The sequence below is a fragment of the Schistocerca nitens genome, chromosome 10, assembly GCF_023898315.1.
Source record: "Schistocerca nitens isolate TAMUIC-IGC-003100 chromosome 10, iqSchNite1.1, whole genome shotgun sequence".
Classification (NCBI taxonomy): domain Eukaryota; kingdom Metazoa; phylum Arthropoda; class Insecta; order Orthoptera; family Acrididae; genus Schistocerca; species Schistocerca nitens.
Window position 1 is genome coordinate 92,571,505 of NC_064623.1, and position 18,492 is coordinate 92,589,996.

Sequence of the window (18,492 nt, forward strand, 5' to 3'; positions counted from 1 at the left end):
AGTCTACGAAACATTTCCAAAAGTCAGTACACACAAATGTCCAAGAAAAACTTTAAATGGTAAAGAATGTAAAAGACAGACTCTCAAAGACTTTTTTACAATATTTATAAATGTTCTGTGTTGCCACACTTCGTCACATGGTGCACATCTAGTCGGCTGTCCAGTGCTGCCGACACCCGATACAGCATATCAGGAGTGACGGCACGAACAGTTGCTGCGATGCAACTCCAGAGGTTTTCGAGGTTCTGCGGCACAGCTGGAACATAATCCCACAAGAAAAGAATCGCAAGGCGACAAGACAGGCGATCGAGGTGTACACCCGAGTAGCGCCAGGTCGGCGGTCGCAATACGCCCTGTCCAGTGACGTGACGTGGCAGCGTCCCTTACGGGTAACGTCGTAGACAGGTGTTCATGTGTGGAGGGGCGCCATCTTGTCGAAAGATGAAATTCCTGCTACCAGTTTCAGGTGGTGGGATGAACCACAATTGTCGCATGTCCAGATAGGTGGTACCTTTGACAGTTGTCTCGGCCAACAAAAAGGATTCCATGGACAGTGTTGTTGGATATGACACAGAACTGGATGTGTCTTGTGAAAACTGACACTGGTAACGGGCGAATCCTAGTAGGCAAAACGCCTTCTCTGCGTGGACCGCCGCCACTTTCAGTGGATACGGTCGATAGCGACCATGTCGGCGTCTATCGAAACTTACTTGCAGGCACCTTGTTCAAATGACTTGTCATAGTCTACTTCCCACGTTCTGTTTCATCTGTTACGTTGTGTTTAGCGATTTACCAATAACAAGTTTTAAAAAGCTTCATGGATTTTATAATCCCTCGGTGTATCTAATTTTGATTTTCAGTCGTGTCGTTTGCCACGCTTCCTGTTTTTTCCTTGGTTTTCTCCTGTTTGGAGTTTCCACGCTTTCCCAGAGGGCGTTGCGGAGCCTCCGCGAGGGCGCTGCAAGGTTAAGTTTGGTTTCCGTTCATGGGCTGGGGAAGTTATGAAGTCCGTCTGCAGCTGCCAATAACCTCCGGAAGGTGGTGTTGTAAGTAGGCTGTTTAAGTTTTTATGTTGGTAACGCCATGTAGCGCTCTATATGAAAATCACTGACTGTGCTGTATGCAGTCTGTGGCTGGTTTGCAGAGTTGGAATTTACTATTGTAGTGTTGGGCATTTGGCTGTTAACAGCGCGTAGCGTTGCGCAGTTGGAGGTGAGCCTCCAGCACTGGTGGATGTGGGGAGAGAGATGGCGGAGTTTTGAGAGCGGATGATCTGGACGTGTGTGCATCAGAGACAGTAAATTTGTAATACTGGATGTCATGAACTGATATACACTCCTGGAAATGGAAAAAAGAACACATTGACACCGGTGTGTCAGACCCACCATACTTGCTCCGGACACTGCGAGAGGGCTGTACAAGCAATGATCACACGCACGGCACAGCGGACACACCAGGAACCGCGGTGTTGGCCGTCGAATGGCGCTAGCTGCGCAGCATTTGTGCACCACCGCCGTCAGTGTCAGCCAGTTTGCCGTGGCATACGGAGCTCCATCGCAGTCTTTAACACTGGTAGCATGCCGCGACAGCGTGGACGTGAACCGTATGTGCAGTTGACGGACTTTGAGCGAGGGCGTATAGTGGGCATGCGGGAGGCCGGGTGGACGTACCGCCGAATTGCTCAACACGTGGGGCGTGAGGTCTCCACAGTACATCGATGTTGTCGCCAGTGGTCGGCGGAAGGTGCACGTGCCCGTCGACCTGGGACCGGACCGCAGCGACGCACGGATGCACGCCAAGACCGTAGGATCCTACGCAGTGCCGTAGGGGACCGCACCGCCACTTCCCAGCAAATTAGGGACACTGTTGCTCCTGGGGTATCGGCGAAGACCATTCGCAACTGTCTCCATGAAGCTGGGCTACGGTCCCGCACACCGTTAGGGCGTCTTCCGCTCACGCCCCAACATCGTGCAGCCCGCCTCCAGTGGTGTCGCGACAGGCGTGAATGGAGGGACGAATGGAGACGTGTCGTCTTCAGCGATGAGAGTCGCTTCTGCCTTGGTGCCAGTGATGGTCGTATGCGTGTTTGGCGCCGTGCAGGTGAGCGCCACAATCAGGACTGCATACGACCGAGGCACACAGGGCCAACACCCGGCATCATGGTGTGGGGAGCGATCTCCTACACTGGCCGTACACCACTGGTGATCATCGAGGGGACACTGAATAGTGCACGGTACATCCAAACCGTCATCGAACCCATCGTTCTACCATTCCTAGACCGGCAAGGGAACTTGCTGTTCCAACAGGACAATGCACGTCCGCATGTATCCCGTGCCACCCAACGTGCTCTAGAAGGTGTAAGTCAACTACCCTGGCCAGCAAGATCTCTGGATCTGTCCCCCATTGAGCATGTTTGGGACTGGATGAAGCGTCGTCTCACGCGGTCTGCACGTCCAGCACGAACGCTGGTCCAACTGAGGCGCCAGGTGGAAATGGCATGGCAAGCCGTTCCACAGGACTACATCCAGCATCTCTACGATCGTCTCCATGGGAGAATAGCAGCCTGCATTGCTGCGAAAGGTGGATATACACTGTACTAGTGCCGACATTGTGCATGCTCTGTTGCCTGTGTCTATGTGCCTGTGGTTCTGTCAGTGTGATCATGTGATGTATCTGACCCCAGGAATGTGTCAATAAAGTTTCCCCTTCCTGGGACAATGAATTCACGGTGTTCTTATTTCAATTTCCAGGAGTGTATATTATGACTTTTGAACACTATTAAGGTAAATACGTTGTTTGTTCTCTATCAAAATCTTTCATTTGCTAACTATGCTTTTCAGTAGTTAGTGCCTTCAGTAGTTAGAATCTTTTATTCAGCTGGCAGTATTGGCGCACGCTGTATTGCAGTAGTTTGAGTAACTAAGATTTTTGTGAGCTAAGTGATTCATGAAAGGTATAGGTTATTGTTAGTCAGGGCCATTCTTTTTTAGGGATTTTTGAAAGTCAGATTGAGTTGCGCTAAAAATATTGTGTGTCAGTTTAGTGTTGATCAGAATAGGTAAAGAGCGATATGTCTGAGTACGTTCAGTTCTGCTCAGCTGTTTGAAAATCAAATAATGTAAGAGGTTTTTCAGCACAGTCATGCATACATTTTTCTAAGGGGACGTTTCAGTGTCACTGAGAGTGAGATTTTTCATCTAGTTAGTGCAACGGCCGTCGTCTGGCGGGGCCAATCTTCCGGTATTGTGGGAGCTACTAATAACTGTGTGGCAACGTCGCTCTGCTTGAGTTTGTGATCAGAAATTTCCTTGCGCATGTGTTACTGCCCCCTTGCATGATCGTGCATTTGTCCACCATACTGACTTAAGGTGCGCGTAGAAAAGAAACAAAAAAAGAAAAAATTTTTGGCTGTGGACCTTCTGCAAACCGTTGTTTTTCCGTGGATGGCGTAGGTCACTGTTTGCATAAGCACTTTTTAAAATGTTACATAACCTTGTACTGTCTGGCATTGAAGTGCTCTATTTAATTATATTTGAGGTAGTGCTAGCGTTTCTGTTTGGTAATCCGCCTAGCAAGGACTGATGTCGGTTGCTCGGTCTGCCTGAAATTTTGGGCCTATTGGGTAGCGACTGTAGTTGACTTGCTCTCCTCAGCTCCGAAGTTCCGTATTGATACTGCGGCGGTAGTTCTGCCGGAATCTCATTTGCAGAAGTTATCAATACTTGTGAGCACAAATAAAGCTACCTTTGCGTCTGTAATTTTCATCCGCTGGCCAGAAAGCTTTGGTTAATGATTAAAAATCGCCAACTGGTCTCCGCCAGCCTAGTGGCTCGTGTTAAACGACTTCCCTTTCCAGTTCGGGTAAATGTTTCCTCCTCCTGGTGGAGCCATCATCCTCTTTCCTGAGCCACGCTGGGGTAAGAGTTGCCCGAGTGTCTGTTGCCGCTCAATGTTCCAGGAGAATGAAATAAGAGGTTAATTATCTACTCCCCCGTTATTCCCAAGAAAGGCGAATTACAGTAGTTCTGGATAACCTAAGTATTGTACACTATTAAGATAGTTATAGGCTTGGAGAAATTGCTGTTTGGTAAAATTTAGCCTCCTGTGTCTGTAATCCGGCGTATTCGACGATCCAACATTGTTATAGACCTGAAAGATTTGGTTTTGATAAATTTGCTGAGACGTGACTTAATTGATGTTAACTGCTTTAAATGAATCTTCTTTCATTTGTGGTTATAATACTTAATGAGTCATCGTCCTTAATGGTGTAACATTTAATGTACGTCTGATTGTCCCCTATGTCACCTACTGACTTCATTCAGAGACTGAAAAGGGTGATCCTTGCTCAAGTTTATAGGACTTTATTAACCGTTGATCTTTATTGTTTATGATCTTAATAATGTTTTTTAAAAAGGACTAATTTTAGATTCCTATTGTCTATTAAGTAATTCTTAACTTATATAGCAAACATTACGAGTGCAAATATTCTCTCAGTGTTACACTTGCTTGTTCTGTGGTTTCCACTGAAGGGTGTGACAATAAATGCAAAATCTAAAGTGAAGCGTTGCCGCAAATTAATCCTTTCCCTTATCGTTACCGTTAAAGATCACTTATTGTTTGTCGCTTGTTATTGAAACTGGTTTGTCGAGTAGTTTGATTGACCCCGTAGAAAGAGTACATCAGATTTGTCACGGTGAAACTTGGACTTGATTCGAATACTGTCACAAAATGTAGGGTTTCTCGGTGAGCAGTAAAGGAATAATAGATGCGAATTGCAGAAGGCACTGGAAACCCCAAATGTATCAGGGAATAGGAACGAAACTGAGAAGGAGATGAGCGAAATACACAGCAAGTTTCAGTTAACGTTATCACCATCATTTTCCCAAAATTAAATTCTCTACAACTCCCGTTGAAAACCTCGTGCAGTTGTCTGGAATCTAAAAAACGAATTGGGCGAAGTAGTTAATAACTTAAAAATTTTACGAAATTACGCCTTTGCTTCTCTGGATGTTCTGGAAAACTATTGCAGACACACGTCTGGGACATGTTTTATTAAATTAACCAGACTAACAACAACAAAATAAATGGAAATCTTGCTCTACTTTAACCTCGTACAGTTTTGTGATGGCTTTATATTAGCGAAGTTGCAAAATCGTTTCTTAGCCTAACTCCGTAACCAAACATTTGCGGACCTATGTTAATATGAACTTTTTTCTTTAGTTTCACTTGTCGAATAACATATTAAAATATTTTCATATCTTCCCGAATCACCCTGTATATAGAGGGAGTTTGAGAAAGAATGACCTGATTTAAAAACTCTATATTTATTAATAAAAACGTACAACAAACACGGGATCGGTTGAAAATACTCGCAAAATCTTTGTCTCAGCTTTGCTAGTAAAAATGTTCTACAGGATGTTTCCGTAAGAGCTTGCAAAACTGTAAAGGCCATAGAGAATGTTCCACTTAACAATTTGAGGTAGGTAACCTGAGAGTCGGAGAACATAGAGATGTGAGAGCGGTGGTGGATTTTCTTTTTCAGGGGGAGGGGGGGAGGGAGGGGGGACGAACGACAGGGATGGCCTGGACAGTGATTATGGGACAGATCAGGGAGGAAATGGTAGTGGTGAATGCAGCCTGTGGTTATATTTGTACTTTTAGTGTTATATTAAGTGGCCAATCAGTTTAAAGAGTGTGTGGTTTGCCAAGTTTATCTGATCATTTATGAGTTGTTTCTTTTCTGTTATGGGTTTTTGGATGTGGTAGTATTCTTGTAAGGTGAGGAGGTGTTTTTGCTGTTGTTTATCCTTATGATTTCCACGTTGGTGTTGGTGTAATCGTTCTGCAAAAGTCCTGTACTCCCATGCTCTTACATTTTCTTTGTATCTGGTGTCAAATGTCCTCCTGGTTTAACCTAAAAGAATCAAAAAACAAATGTACAAACGTGTGTAGCCAGTTTACAGAATACCACAGAAGATGCTTTGTAAATAAAAGCGAAACGCGTCTGGTGTAAGTCTTTTGAATTACATTGCAGTCAGCTCAAGGCAAATAACCTAAAATAACATAGTTTATTTCATTTTTAGAAGAACGTTACAGTGCGTGCGATAAATTTGCAAACGTGAACTGTGGCACCGTTATCACTAAATGCATCCAAACAGGACCCACGTGGTGTTGTTCTTTTATTGGCTGGAGGAGGTACACATCCATTGAAGCCTGGAGAATGTGTATGAGAAAGTGATGTCACCGAACGTCCCCTCGTCCCAAGAAGTTCAAGAGCCAGCCGTCTGCTGAAAAGCTGATGCTCAATCCATTATTTCATTACCAGGTCCCCTTGCTTACTGACTTCAACGGAACTGCTGTCCCCATCACTGGAGACGGTATCCATGCGATTATGACCGAGCGAGGTGGCGCAGTGGTTAGCACACTGGACTCGCATTCGGGAGGACGACAGTTCAATCCCGTCTCCGGCCATCCTGATTTAGGTTTTCCGTGATTTCCCTAAATCGCTTCAGGCAAATGCCGGGATGGTTCCTTTGAAAGGGCACGGCCGATTTCCTTCCCCATCCTTCCCTCACCCGAGCTTGCGCTCCGTCTCTAATGACCTCGTTGTCGACGGGACGTTAAACACTAATTTCCTCCTCCTCCTCCTCCATGCGATTATCACTCCTTCGGCCCCTTAAAAATGTTCTTGAAGAGGCGATGACTCCTGTCGGACGACAATGGACAGCAAGAAGTTACCGACGTCTGTGCGCACCAGGACACGCTGTTTTACCAAAGCGGTATCATCAAGCTGATGCTTTGGTGGAATAATTGTCTTAGTGCTCCTGGAAATTTTGCCTGATTGGCATACCGATGCTCGACTATATAGAGCCCCTTATAGATTAGGAAAAGAACAGGGCATATAACACTTTCTTGGGGAACCCAAGATATAACTTTTTACACGATGACTTTCCTACAGGGTGGTTCATTGGTAGTGACCGGGCCAAATATCTCACGAAATAAGCATCAAACGAAAAAACTACAAAGAACAAAACTCGTCTAGCTTGAAGGGGGAAACCTGATGGCGCAATGGTTGGCCCGCTAGATGGCGCTGCCGTAAGTCAAACGGATATCAGCTGCGTTTTTTTTTAGAGGAACCCCCACTTTTTATTAAATCTTCGTGTAGTACGTAAAGAAATATGAATGTTTTAGTTGGACCAGTTTTTTCGCTTTGTGATAGATGGCGCTGTAATAGTCACAATCATATAGCTCACAATTTTGGAGCAACAGTTGGTAACAGGTAGGTTTTTTAAATAAAAATACAGAAAGTATAAGTACGTGGTATCACGTAACATTCCGCCAGTGCGGACGGTATTTGCTTCGTGATACATTACCCTTGTTAAAATGGACCATTTACCAATTGCGGAAAGGGTCGATATCGTGTTTGTGTAGGGCTATTGTGATCAAAATGCCCAACGGGCGTGTGCTATGTATGTTGCTCGGTATCCCGGACGACTTCATCCAAGTGTCGGGACCGTTCGCCGGATAGTTACGTTATTTAAGGAAACAGGAAGTGTTCATCCACATGTGAAACGACAGCCATGACGTGCAACAAATGATGATGCCCAAGTAGGTGTTTTAGCTGCTGTCGCGGCTAATCCTTACATCAGTAGCAGACAAATTGCGCGAGAATCGGGAATCTCAAAAACGTCGGTGTTGAGAATGCTACATCAACATCGATTGCACCCGTACCATATTTCTATGCACCAGGAACTGCATGACGACTACTCTGAACGTCGTGTACAGTTCTGCCACTGGGCACAAGAGTAATCACGGGACGATGACAGATTTTTTGCACGCGTTCTACACTACTGGCCATTAAAATTGCTACACCACGAAGATGACGTGCTACAGATGCGAAATTTAACCGACAGGAAGAAGATGCTGTGATATGCAGATGATTAGCTTTTCAGAGCATTCACACAAAGTTCGCGCCGGTGGCGACACCTACAAGTGTCGACATGAGGAAAGTTTCCAACCGATTTCTCATACACAAACATCAGTTGACCGGCATTGCCTTGTGAAACGTTGTTGTGATGCCTCGTGTAAGGAGGAGAAATGCGTACCATCACATTTCCGACATTGATAAAGGTCGGATTGTAGCCTATTGAACAGCGGACGTTACATTTCAGATGTGTTACGACCCGTGGCTCTACCCCTCATTCCATTCCTGCGAAACCGTACATTTCAGCAGGATAATGCACTACCGCATGTTGCAGGTCCTGTACGGGCCTTTCTGTATACAGAAAATGTTCGACTGCTGCCCTGGCCAGCACATTCTCCAGATCTCTCACCAATTGAAAACGTCCGGTCAATGGTGGCCGAGCAACTGGCTCGTCAAAATACGCCAGTCACTACTCTTGATGAACTGTGGTATCGTGTTGAATCTGCATGGGCAGCTGTACCTGTACACGCCATCCAAGCTCTGTTTGAGCCAATGCCCAGGCGTATCAAGGCTGTTATTACGGCCCGAGGTGGTTGTTCTGGGTACTGATTTCTCAGGATCTATGCACCCAAATTGCGTGAAAATGTAATCACATGTCAGTTCTAGTATAATATATTTGTCCAATGAATACCCGTTTATCGTCTGCATTTCTTCTTTTCAGTTCTTCAGTTTTAATGGCCAGTAGTGTATTGAACGACAGAGCGTCACTCACCAACAGCGGTAGCGTAAACCGGCATTATATGCAGTACAGAGCAACGGAAAATCGACGATGGCTGCGACAAGTGGAACATCAGCGAACTTCGCGGGTTAATGTATGGTGCGGCATTGTGATTGTGGGAGGAAGGATAATTGGCCCCTATTTTATCGATGGCAATCTGAATAGTCCAATGTATGCTGTTTTCCTACGTAATATTTTACCGATGTTACTACAAGATGTTTCACTGCATGACAGAATGGCGATGTACTTCCAACATGATGGATGTCCGGCACATAGCTCGCGTGCGGTTGAAGCCGTACTGAATAGCATATTTCATTACAGGTGGATTGGTCGTCGAAGCACCATACCATGGCCCGCACGTTCACCGGAACTAACGTCTCCGGATTTCTTTCTGTGGGGAAAGTGGAAGGATATTTGCTATCGTGATCCACCGACAACGCCTGACAACATGCGTCAGCGCATTGTCAATGCACCTGCGAACATTACGGAAGGCGGACTACTCGCTGTTGAGAGGAATGTCGTTACACGTATTGCCATATGCATTGAGGTTGACGGACATCATGTTGAGTATTTATTGCATTAATGTGGTATTTACAGGTAATCACGCTGTAACAGCATGCGTTCTCAGAAATGATAAGTTCACAAAGGTACGTGTATGACATTGGAACAACCGAAATAAACTGTATTTTAATTTAAAATACCTATCTGTTACCAACCTTTCGTCTAAAATTGTGAGCCACATGTTTGTGAGTATTACAGTGCCATCTATCACTAAGCGAAAAAAGTGGTCCAACTAAAACATTCGTATTTGTTTATGCACTACGCAAATATGTAATAAAAAATGGGGGTTCCTATTTAAAAAAAAACGTACTTGATATCCGTTTGACCTATGGCAGCGCCATCTAGCGGGCCAACCATAGTGCCATCTGGTTCCTCCTTCAAGCTAGACAAGTTTCGTTCTTTATATTTTTTTCGTGAGATATTTGGCCCGGTCACGATCAATGGACCACCCTGTATAGTCTGTTCCGACGTAACGACAAGCGCCGAAACGTTACAGCACAGAGGGCTGTGAGACGACGTCAGCCAATAGTACGCTGACGACACCGAGACAGGAGCGGCCTCTACAAGAAGAGAATATCAGCGCCGCGCCGCCTAGGCGCCGCCCGAGTTGAAGGCGAGCCGTCCTCTGAACGCAACAACAGTGACTTCTGAACTGTATTGTTTTCCTTACATTGGAATTATATATACCTAAGACCTTCATTATTTGCACGTCGCCATTTGCTTGCGACTCGTCTTTGTGAATACGCAAAGGTAAGTATTGTCATTTATCTTCAATAAAAAACTGTTGTTGTTGTTGTGGTCTTCAGTCCTGAGACTGATTTGATGCAGCTCTCAAATGGTTCTGAGCACTATGGGACTTAACATCTGTGGTCATCAGTCCCCTAGAACTTAGAACTACTTAAACCTAACTAACCGAAGGACATCACACACATCCATGCCCGAGGCAGGATTCGAACCTGCGACCGTAGCAGTCGCGCGATTCCGGACTGAGCGCCTGAACCGCTAGACCACCGCGGCCGGCTGATGCAGCTCTCCATGGTACTCTATCTTGTGCAAGCTTCTCCATCTGCCGGTACTTACTGCAGCCTACATCCTTCTGAATCTGCTTAGTGTATTCATCTCTTGGTCTCCGTCTACGTATTTTACCCTCCACTCTGCCCTCCAGTACTCAATTGGTGATCCCCTGATGTCTCAGAACATGTCCTACCAACCGATCCCTTCTTCTAGTCAAGTTGTGCCACAAACTCCTCTTCTCCCCAATTCTATTCAATACCTCCTCATTAGTTATCTGACCTACCCATCTAGTTTTCACCAATCTTCTGTAGCACCACATTTCGGAAACTTCTATTCTCTTCTTGTCTAAACTATTTATCGTCCACGTTTCACTTCCATACATGGCTACACTCCATACAAATACTTTCAGAAACGAGTTCCTGACACTTAAATCAATACTCGATGTTAACAAATTTCTCTTCTTCAGAAACGCTTTCCTTGCCATTGCCAGTCTACATTTTATATCCTCTCTACTTCGACCATCATCAGTTATTTTGCTCTAAAATAAACACCTATTATTACTATTTGCTTGAATTGTTGTGTAGTGATCCGAGGAAGCAGCTTCCCTAGGCACCCTACATTAAATGAAGGGGCAGAACACAACACATTTACTACGAACTATTACGTATATTAGAGGGAAGAGAAAGGAAAATAACTAATGATATCAGCCGCATCAGAACTTTATGCGGAATCAGCGGCAACAAGTGAAAACGAGTTCAGGACCGGCAATCGAACCAGGGACGCCGTGCTTACCAGGCAGTTGAGTAACCACTGCACCACCCGTACTTATAGGAACTATGCGGACTACCTCGGCACGCTTCCCGCCTGTCTAAATTCTCACCCAGCGCCACCTAACCGCAGTCCGTGTCCACATACTCCACGCTCGCTAATTTTAGGTTTCCGCTGGGGGTCGTGTCCGAAAGTACAGACACCACACATTCATGTAACTGATTCGCGTCGATGGGCAATGAATCCACAACCTTCAGAGCAGATGCACATTTGCGGTCGATCTCCAGTGGGAATCTGAAACTAGCGATCATGGAGTACGTGGACAGGTAGTGCTGATAGGTGGCGCTAGGTGGCAATGTGGGTCGGGCGAGAGAGTGAGTGCATATCTGATAAACACTGTGTTCGGATGGCGCAGTTGTTGCCACACCTGCCTAGAGAGCCTGTATAAGGAGAGAGTGGCCAACCGGGCGATACGGCGGCCATTTTGTGCCAAACTGCGGGTGGGACTTTTGAATGGCCAGTAGTGGAGTAGTGGAGTGCACACTCACCGAATCAAAAGCACAAGACAATATGGCGAAATCATTCGTTAAATGCCTTTGTTTACAAGAATAATTTTCACACAGCCAATTTACGTTTTCAAATTTAACTATGTTTATTGCAAGTTGTTTTATATGTAGTAAAAAGCAAAAACGACTTATTTCGCATAGAGTACTTGGTTGGTTTCCACAAGTCTCCTGTTTGATTTATGTCAGCCCTGTTGACTGCGACTTCCCACTGCTTTCGTCTTTCTTCATTGCGTGGAAATGCTAACATGCGAAATCCACCTTCGTCTCTATTGGAACAACCAAATCCAGCACAACCTGACATCGTTAACGAACGTCTGCAGAACAAATTACAGATGTCAAAAACAATACTGTACAATTACTAACGTGTTTACCGAGTGAGGTGGCGCAGTGGTTAGCACACTGGACTCGCATTCGGAAGGACGACGGTTCTATCCCGCGTCCGGCCATCCTGATTTAGGTTTTCCGTGATTTCCCTAAATCGCTCCAGGCAAATGCCGGGATGGTTCCTTTCAAAGGGCAGGGCCGACTTCCTTCCCCATCCTTCCCTAATCCGATGAGACCGATGACCTGGCTGTCTGGTCTCCATCCCCCCAAAACAACCAACCAACTAACGTGTTTACTTCAAACATGTAGGCCTACCGACTTCATCACAAAACGCTTCATTATTTCAACTCGTATTTGAGATCGCAAACGCTAATTACGTACTAAAAACGATATCCAACTAAATCGAACATGCATACACAACGTATAAGAAGTCTCTCAATAATTCAAATACCTTTTAATCGTTTCCAAAAGTCCTCTGAACTTCAACTCAAAAGCACGGCGAACATAGGAAGCTAATCAATCAATCAGGGGCAACTTCACCTATGGCCACTCTCTCTGTATATAGGCTCTCTACATATGCCTAGTAAGCAGGAGGTCTCGGGTTCGAGTCCTGGTCCAGCACACACTTTCACCCGTCGCTGCTGATTCTGCATAGAGTCGCGATGCAGCTGATATCGATTCCTTCCCTTTCTGCCCCCTCCACCTTCAGTTTACGTAATGTGTATCACAGCTACGGATTCCGCGTGGTGTCTGTTCTTCTGGACATGTCCGAACTCTAGAAATAACTCAGTACTCTTCTCCCAACTACTCGGTCTCTTCTCTGCGTCTAACAGTAAGTTTCAAAAATGTTCAATGTGTGTGAAATCTTATAGGACTTAACTGCTAAGGTCATCAGTCCCTAAGCTTACACACTACATAACCTAAATTATCCTAAGGACAAACACACACACCCATGCCCGAGGGATGACTCGAACCTCCGCCGGGACCACCCGCACAGTCCATCACCGCAGCGCCAAAGACCGCTCGGCTAATACCGCGCGGCTAACAGTAGGTTTCCATTGCACTCTTAATGCTGACGCCATAGGTAGTAATTTCACCGCATGTGAACAACAATGCTCCTTGTATTCTTTTTACAGGGTTATTACAAATGATTGAAGCGATTTCACAGCTCTACAAAAACTTTATTATTTGAGATATTTCCACAATGCTTTGCACACACGTACAAAAACTCAAAAAGTTTTTTTAGGCATTCACAAATGTTCGATATGTGCCCCTTTAGTGATTCGGCAGACATCAAGCCGATAATCAAGTTCCTCCCACACTCGGCGCAGCATGTCCCCATCAATGAGTTCGAAAGCATCATTGATGCGAGCTCGCAGTTCTGGCACGTTTCTTGGTAGAGGAGGTTTAAACACTGAATCTTTCACATAACCCCACAGAAAGAAATCGCATGGGGTTAAGTCGGGAGAGCGTGGAGGCCATGACATGAATTGCTGATCGTGATCTCCACCACGACCGATCCATCGGTTTTCCAATCTCCTATTTAAGAAATGCCGAACATCATGATGGAAGTGCGGTGGAGCACCATCCTGTTGAAAGATGAAGTCGGCGCTGTCGGTCTCCAGTTCTGGCATGAGCCAATTTTCCGCGGGCTACGCGTGAAACTTGCCCGCACGCGTTCAACCGTTTCTTCGCTCACTGCAGGCCGACCCGTTGATTTCCCCTTACAGAGGCATCCAGAAGCTTTAAACTGCGCATACCATCGCCGAATGGAGTTAGCAGTTGGTGGATCTTTGTTGAACTTCGTCCTGAAGTGTCGTTGCACTGTTATGACTGACTGATGTGAGTGCATTTCAAGCACGACATACGCTTTCTCGGCTCCTGTCGCCATTTTGTCTCACTGCGCTCTCGAGCGCTCTGACGGCAGAAACCTGAAGTGCGGCTTCAGCCGAACAAAACTTTATGAGTTTTTCTACGTATCTGTAGTGTGTCGTGACCATATGTCAATGAATGGAGCTACAGTGAATTTATGAAATCGCTTCAATCATTTGTAATAGCCCTGTATTTGGTTATCGTGAGCAGCCTTGTATCACGTGATAGCGAGATGTAGCTACCTTACGCAGTGTACAAATAGTTTCAAGTGCGTGCTATCACCGATAATGCGTGAAGATTTCGAGAAGCGTGAATGGTGAGGGGGGAGGGGGGCGGGCCAACAAACTGCTGAGATGCTATCTTAGTGGGCGCCACAGATAACATCGACCAGCTTCTGCCAGGAGAAAAACAAACAGCTATTCATCTCGAGAGGGGTCGATCACGGGCTAGCGCCAGATAAAGCAGAGCGCACTACTTAAAGCGGTCTGTTGGCGACGACAACTGCGCACTCGTCGCGGTAATTTTCTGGCGACTGACTGAGCGGCAGACGATGGCTGCAGCTTTGGCGACCGCGACACTAGCGCTGTCGCTTCTGGCGGCCACCGTGGCGGCCACCCCGCTGGACATCGACGAGGACATCCGTCTCGACACCGTGAGTCTTTCCCCTCTCGCCTCTTTGCACATATGTGTACCGTTCGGTCTTCATTTATTTGTTGTATGCAGTATCCGCAGATACAATGGCAGGAAGGCTTCTGCAACAATAGTCCTCAAATCGATATCTAGGTATGAGGCACTCTGTCGTAAAACATGGTATCTAACAATTTTTGCCAATTGGCGTTTTCGGCAAAGTCGGACTCCTTACAGCTGATTTCATAGGTTAGTGAAGGAATCTGTGGGAGATGTGTACGTTGTAAGAAATTATGTTGGTATTATGTTATGGTAAGTGACAGCTGACTGCAGGTAAAACATTGTAAGTAACAAACATGGCAGCCCGACACAGTCTGCTCCGTAGTGATGAGGTACTTGATTCGAAAGTTTCGAGCGCTAACAATAATTCTGACTACAGTTCTTCCTGTAATGACGAAGATGAAAGCACAAAAAAAAAAAAAAATGGTTCAAATGGCTCTGAGCACTATGGGACTTAACTTCTGAGGTCATCAGTCCCCTAGAACTTAGAACTACTTAAACCTAACTAACCTAAGGACATCACACACATCCATGCCCGAGGCAGGATTCGAACCTGCGACCGTAGCGGTCTCGCGGTTCCAAACTGAAGCGCCTAGAACCGCTCGGCCACACCGGCTGGCGATGAAAGCCCAGAGTATTATCCTGTTTATGAGTGCAAACAAATCGGATGCAAATTACTCCTTAAAAAGGTAAGAACAGAAGCCTTTATTTCTTAATCTGTTTGAAGTAAAAGATGGTATGTACTGCACTTACCTAGTTTTACTGCCTGTTCCGTACTGAAACTTGTCAAAAACGGAAATTCCAAACGTTCCTTTCATCAAATATGAACTGAGTACGTGGTAACCTAACTTCGTAAAACATAAACACAATGCATTATGTAGAAATAACCGAAATAGGTTGCATTTTGACTCGCAAATTATAAATATGTGCGAAGGTGACCACGGCATCTACTAGAGTTACCATGTTTTACACCCACTAGATTAAATCACTCAGGATTTTTTTCTATTAACATGGTGTAACTCAGCTCTTCAGAAGAAATGTCTACCTGAAACGTAAACACAACACTTTTACCTTACGTCCTGTAGTGTAGCGACTTAAGCGCTTGACTACCAACCCAAAGGTCACGAGATTGAATCCTGGTCGGATCACGAAGCGTTTTCAGTTAATCTTCGGACCGATCGTTTTCAGTAAGATACGAATTACGCCAGATACAGCCGCGGTTCGGCTTCCGCGATGAACTGTATATCCCTTCTCTTGCAGGTTGGGGATACGGGAACTTCCCAAGTGGCTTCAAGTTGATAGACTAGCAACAGAATCTGGAGACACACGAGATTTTTATTATTATTTTTTTTTTTTAGAAAGAAGGGTAATGAGCTTTTCGATACAAGTATTCCTTGTTTTGTTTCAGAAATCAAACGCGCTCAATACCAACCAGGATTGTGAATAGGAATCATGTACCAGTAGGTCTACAATCAACAGTCATGATGAAAACAATTCGGATGTAAGGTCACCTACTGCTTCTGGAAAATCTAATCCTCCTAGTAGAGTCCGTTATGCAGGATCGTCGGTACCTCTTGAACAAAAGGATACTGTAGATGATCAGCAAAAATCAAACAAAAAAGGTAGAAAAAGAAAACTTGGGGTAAACCAACAGGAAAAAATAAAAAATTAAGAAATTTAGGTAAAAGCTATTTGTCTTATCGAGGAAAAGGAAATCCACCACCACCTCGAGAAGCAGGCCCAGATTGCCTTTGTAAGAAAAAATGTTTTTCAGAGATTGATGCTGACGAAAGACACTCGGTGTTTGAAGAGTTCAATAGAATGGGGAACTACAACATCCAAAACGGCTATCTATTTGGTCTAACACATAGTAAAAAAACTGCCAGAAGTACGAAAAAGAGTGGAAGTCCCTCTCGAAGAAAATTTACCATTACTTACAATATCTTGGTTGAAGGGCAAAAAGTAGAAGTATGTAAAACTGCTTTCCTCAACATCCACAGACTGCAAAAAAGTAGGGGGAGAGTCGAAATTTTGGTTTAAAAAAAACCAATGGCGCTCATACTCCACCATCAGATAAAAGAGGTGCACATGGGCACCACAAGAAAAAGTATTCAGAAGACGATATAAAAATGTGCATACTTTTATATCAAAACTTCCCAAATACGAAAGTCACTACACCAGGCGCAAAAATCCTTATCAGATGTTTATGTCTATGGAATACACAGTTAAACATTGTTTTGAAGAATATACTCAGTTCTGTTCAGAAAGTGGTAGCAGTCCTGTATCTTCAGACAAGTTTAGAAGAATATTTGCGGAAGAATTTAATATAGGATTCAAGTCTCCGAAGACAGACACATGTAAGGATTGCGACTCAATGAGAATTGAACTGCAACAAGCCGAAAACGATAAAAATGAGGCTAAAGTCCAAGAAATTGGACACACCACCTACATGCTGCTGCCGGTCAAAAATGCAGCAGGGAGATTTCTTTCAAGTTTCTTCACTGAAGGCATTGTTTAGAGCACCCAAGAATGTAATTGCTGCGTCTGTCAAACTTCTGTTGGTCCGCGAAGAACCAGATTCTCTGACTGTTTATAAATCATATTTCGGATCTGGTGAAGAAATATCATTGAAGCTGAAAGGTCGTCCTCTTACAGAAGACTTTATGGGGAAATTTAACGCACCTCTTCCACTGCTGTATAATACACCAAACCAGTCAATAAGGAAAACTTGCGTGATGTCCTCAGCCTGTTCAAATATATTCCAAAGGCATATCACGGATATTACACGAGCTTAGTTCCTGAGCATTAAATGTAAAATTATTGTACCTAAAACCTACTAATAAAACAATTGGTAATGCAACTTTTGGCTACTTTATTTTATTTCCAATGTGATTATCATGTTACACCATTGCACTATAAACATCCTGGTAAGGTTCCATCTATGTGGTAACTGCCACGTACCAGAAGCAACATTTAACGTCAGTTGTTGTGAAACATGGTATCTGGCAGATAACATGGTAGCAATGTCTCATACGTGAATGAAAAATATGGTATCTACGGGCATCTTTCCTCTGATTTTAGTTCTTATATTCACAAACAAAATGTTATGAGGAGCAGCTAAGACGAATTTTACTTTTCAGTACACATAGAATATCTGCGCAACACAATTATGTGAGTTTTGTTAGAGCAAACTATTTGATATTTTCCTCAAAACTTAACAGCCGATTTCCCGTAAGTTTTCATTTTGTTGGTTACCATGTTTTACGACCGAACGCCTCATATATAGGCGGCCAACAATATTGACAATAGTTCTCGTTTTCTTTTTATTTAATGCTGCACTTAGACCACTAGGGTCCTGTATCTAACACGTTTTGTATGGGCTGTGGTTCTCTACTCACGAGGAGAACACGGGAAGTATCATATGCCAGAAACTTAGTGGAAGAGAGGTCAAAATAACCCAACCTCGACTAATCTGTAGGTATTGGATCGATGTTGGGAAAACGACAGTCAAAGTTTTCTAGGTGCTTTATGTGCCTTTTAGCGAGTGACCACTCCAACCGAGGTGGTGCCACAGTGACTGGAGTCGCGGCTTAACACTTTTGTGCCCAGTCTTCGAGACCACATTATTCTTTTTGTTTTCCATTCACACTGTGTGTTCAAAAGTATCCGGACACCCCCAAAAACATACTTTTTTCATATTAGGTGTATTTTTATGCCACCTACTGCCAGGTACTCCATATCAGCGACCTCGGTAACCATTAGATATTGTGAGACAGCAGAATGGAGCACTCTGCAGAATTCATGGACTTCGAACGTGGTCAGATAATTGGGTGTCACGTGTCATACGTCTGTATGCGAGATTTCCACATGTTATAGTGAAATGGATACATGAAGGGACACGAACAACACAAAAGCGTACAAGCCGACCTCGCCTGTTGACTAAAAGAGAGCGCCAATAGTTGAAGATGGTCGTAATGTGTAATAGGCAGACATCTATC

General features: G+C 44.6%; 2 protein-coding genes across 2 annotated transcripts in view; one reads left to right on the forward strand and one right to left on the reverse strand.

Moving 5' to 3' along the window:
• The window catches only part of LOC126210611 (cuticle protein 6.4-like), a 230,521-nt gene that overhangs the window by 86,396 nt on the left and 125,633 nt on the right, over positions 1 to 18,492 (reverse strand). The window lies entirely within an intron of this gene.
• LOC126210606 (lipase 3-like) overlaps positions 14,303 to 18,492 on the forward strand; it is a 56,889-nt gene continuing 52,699 nt past the window's right edge. The window contains exon 1 of the mRNA XM_049939896.1: positions 14,303 to 14,459. Within this exon, the coding sequence (XP_049795853.1) occupies positions 14,358 to 14,459 (102 nt within the window). The 5' untranslated portion in view covers positions 14,303 to 14,357. The remainder of the gene's footprint in view (positions 14,460 to 18,492) is intronic.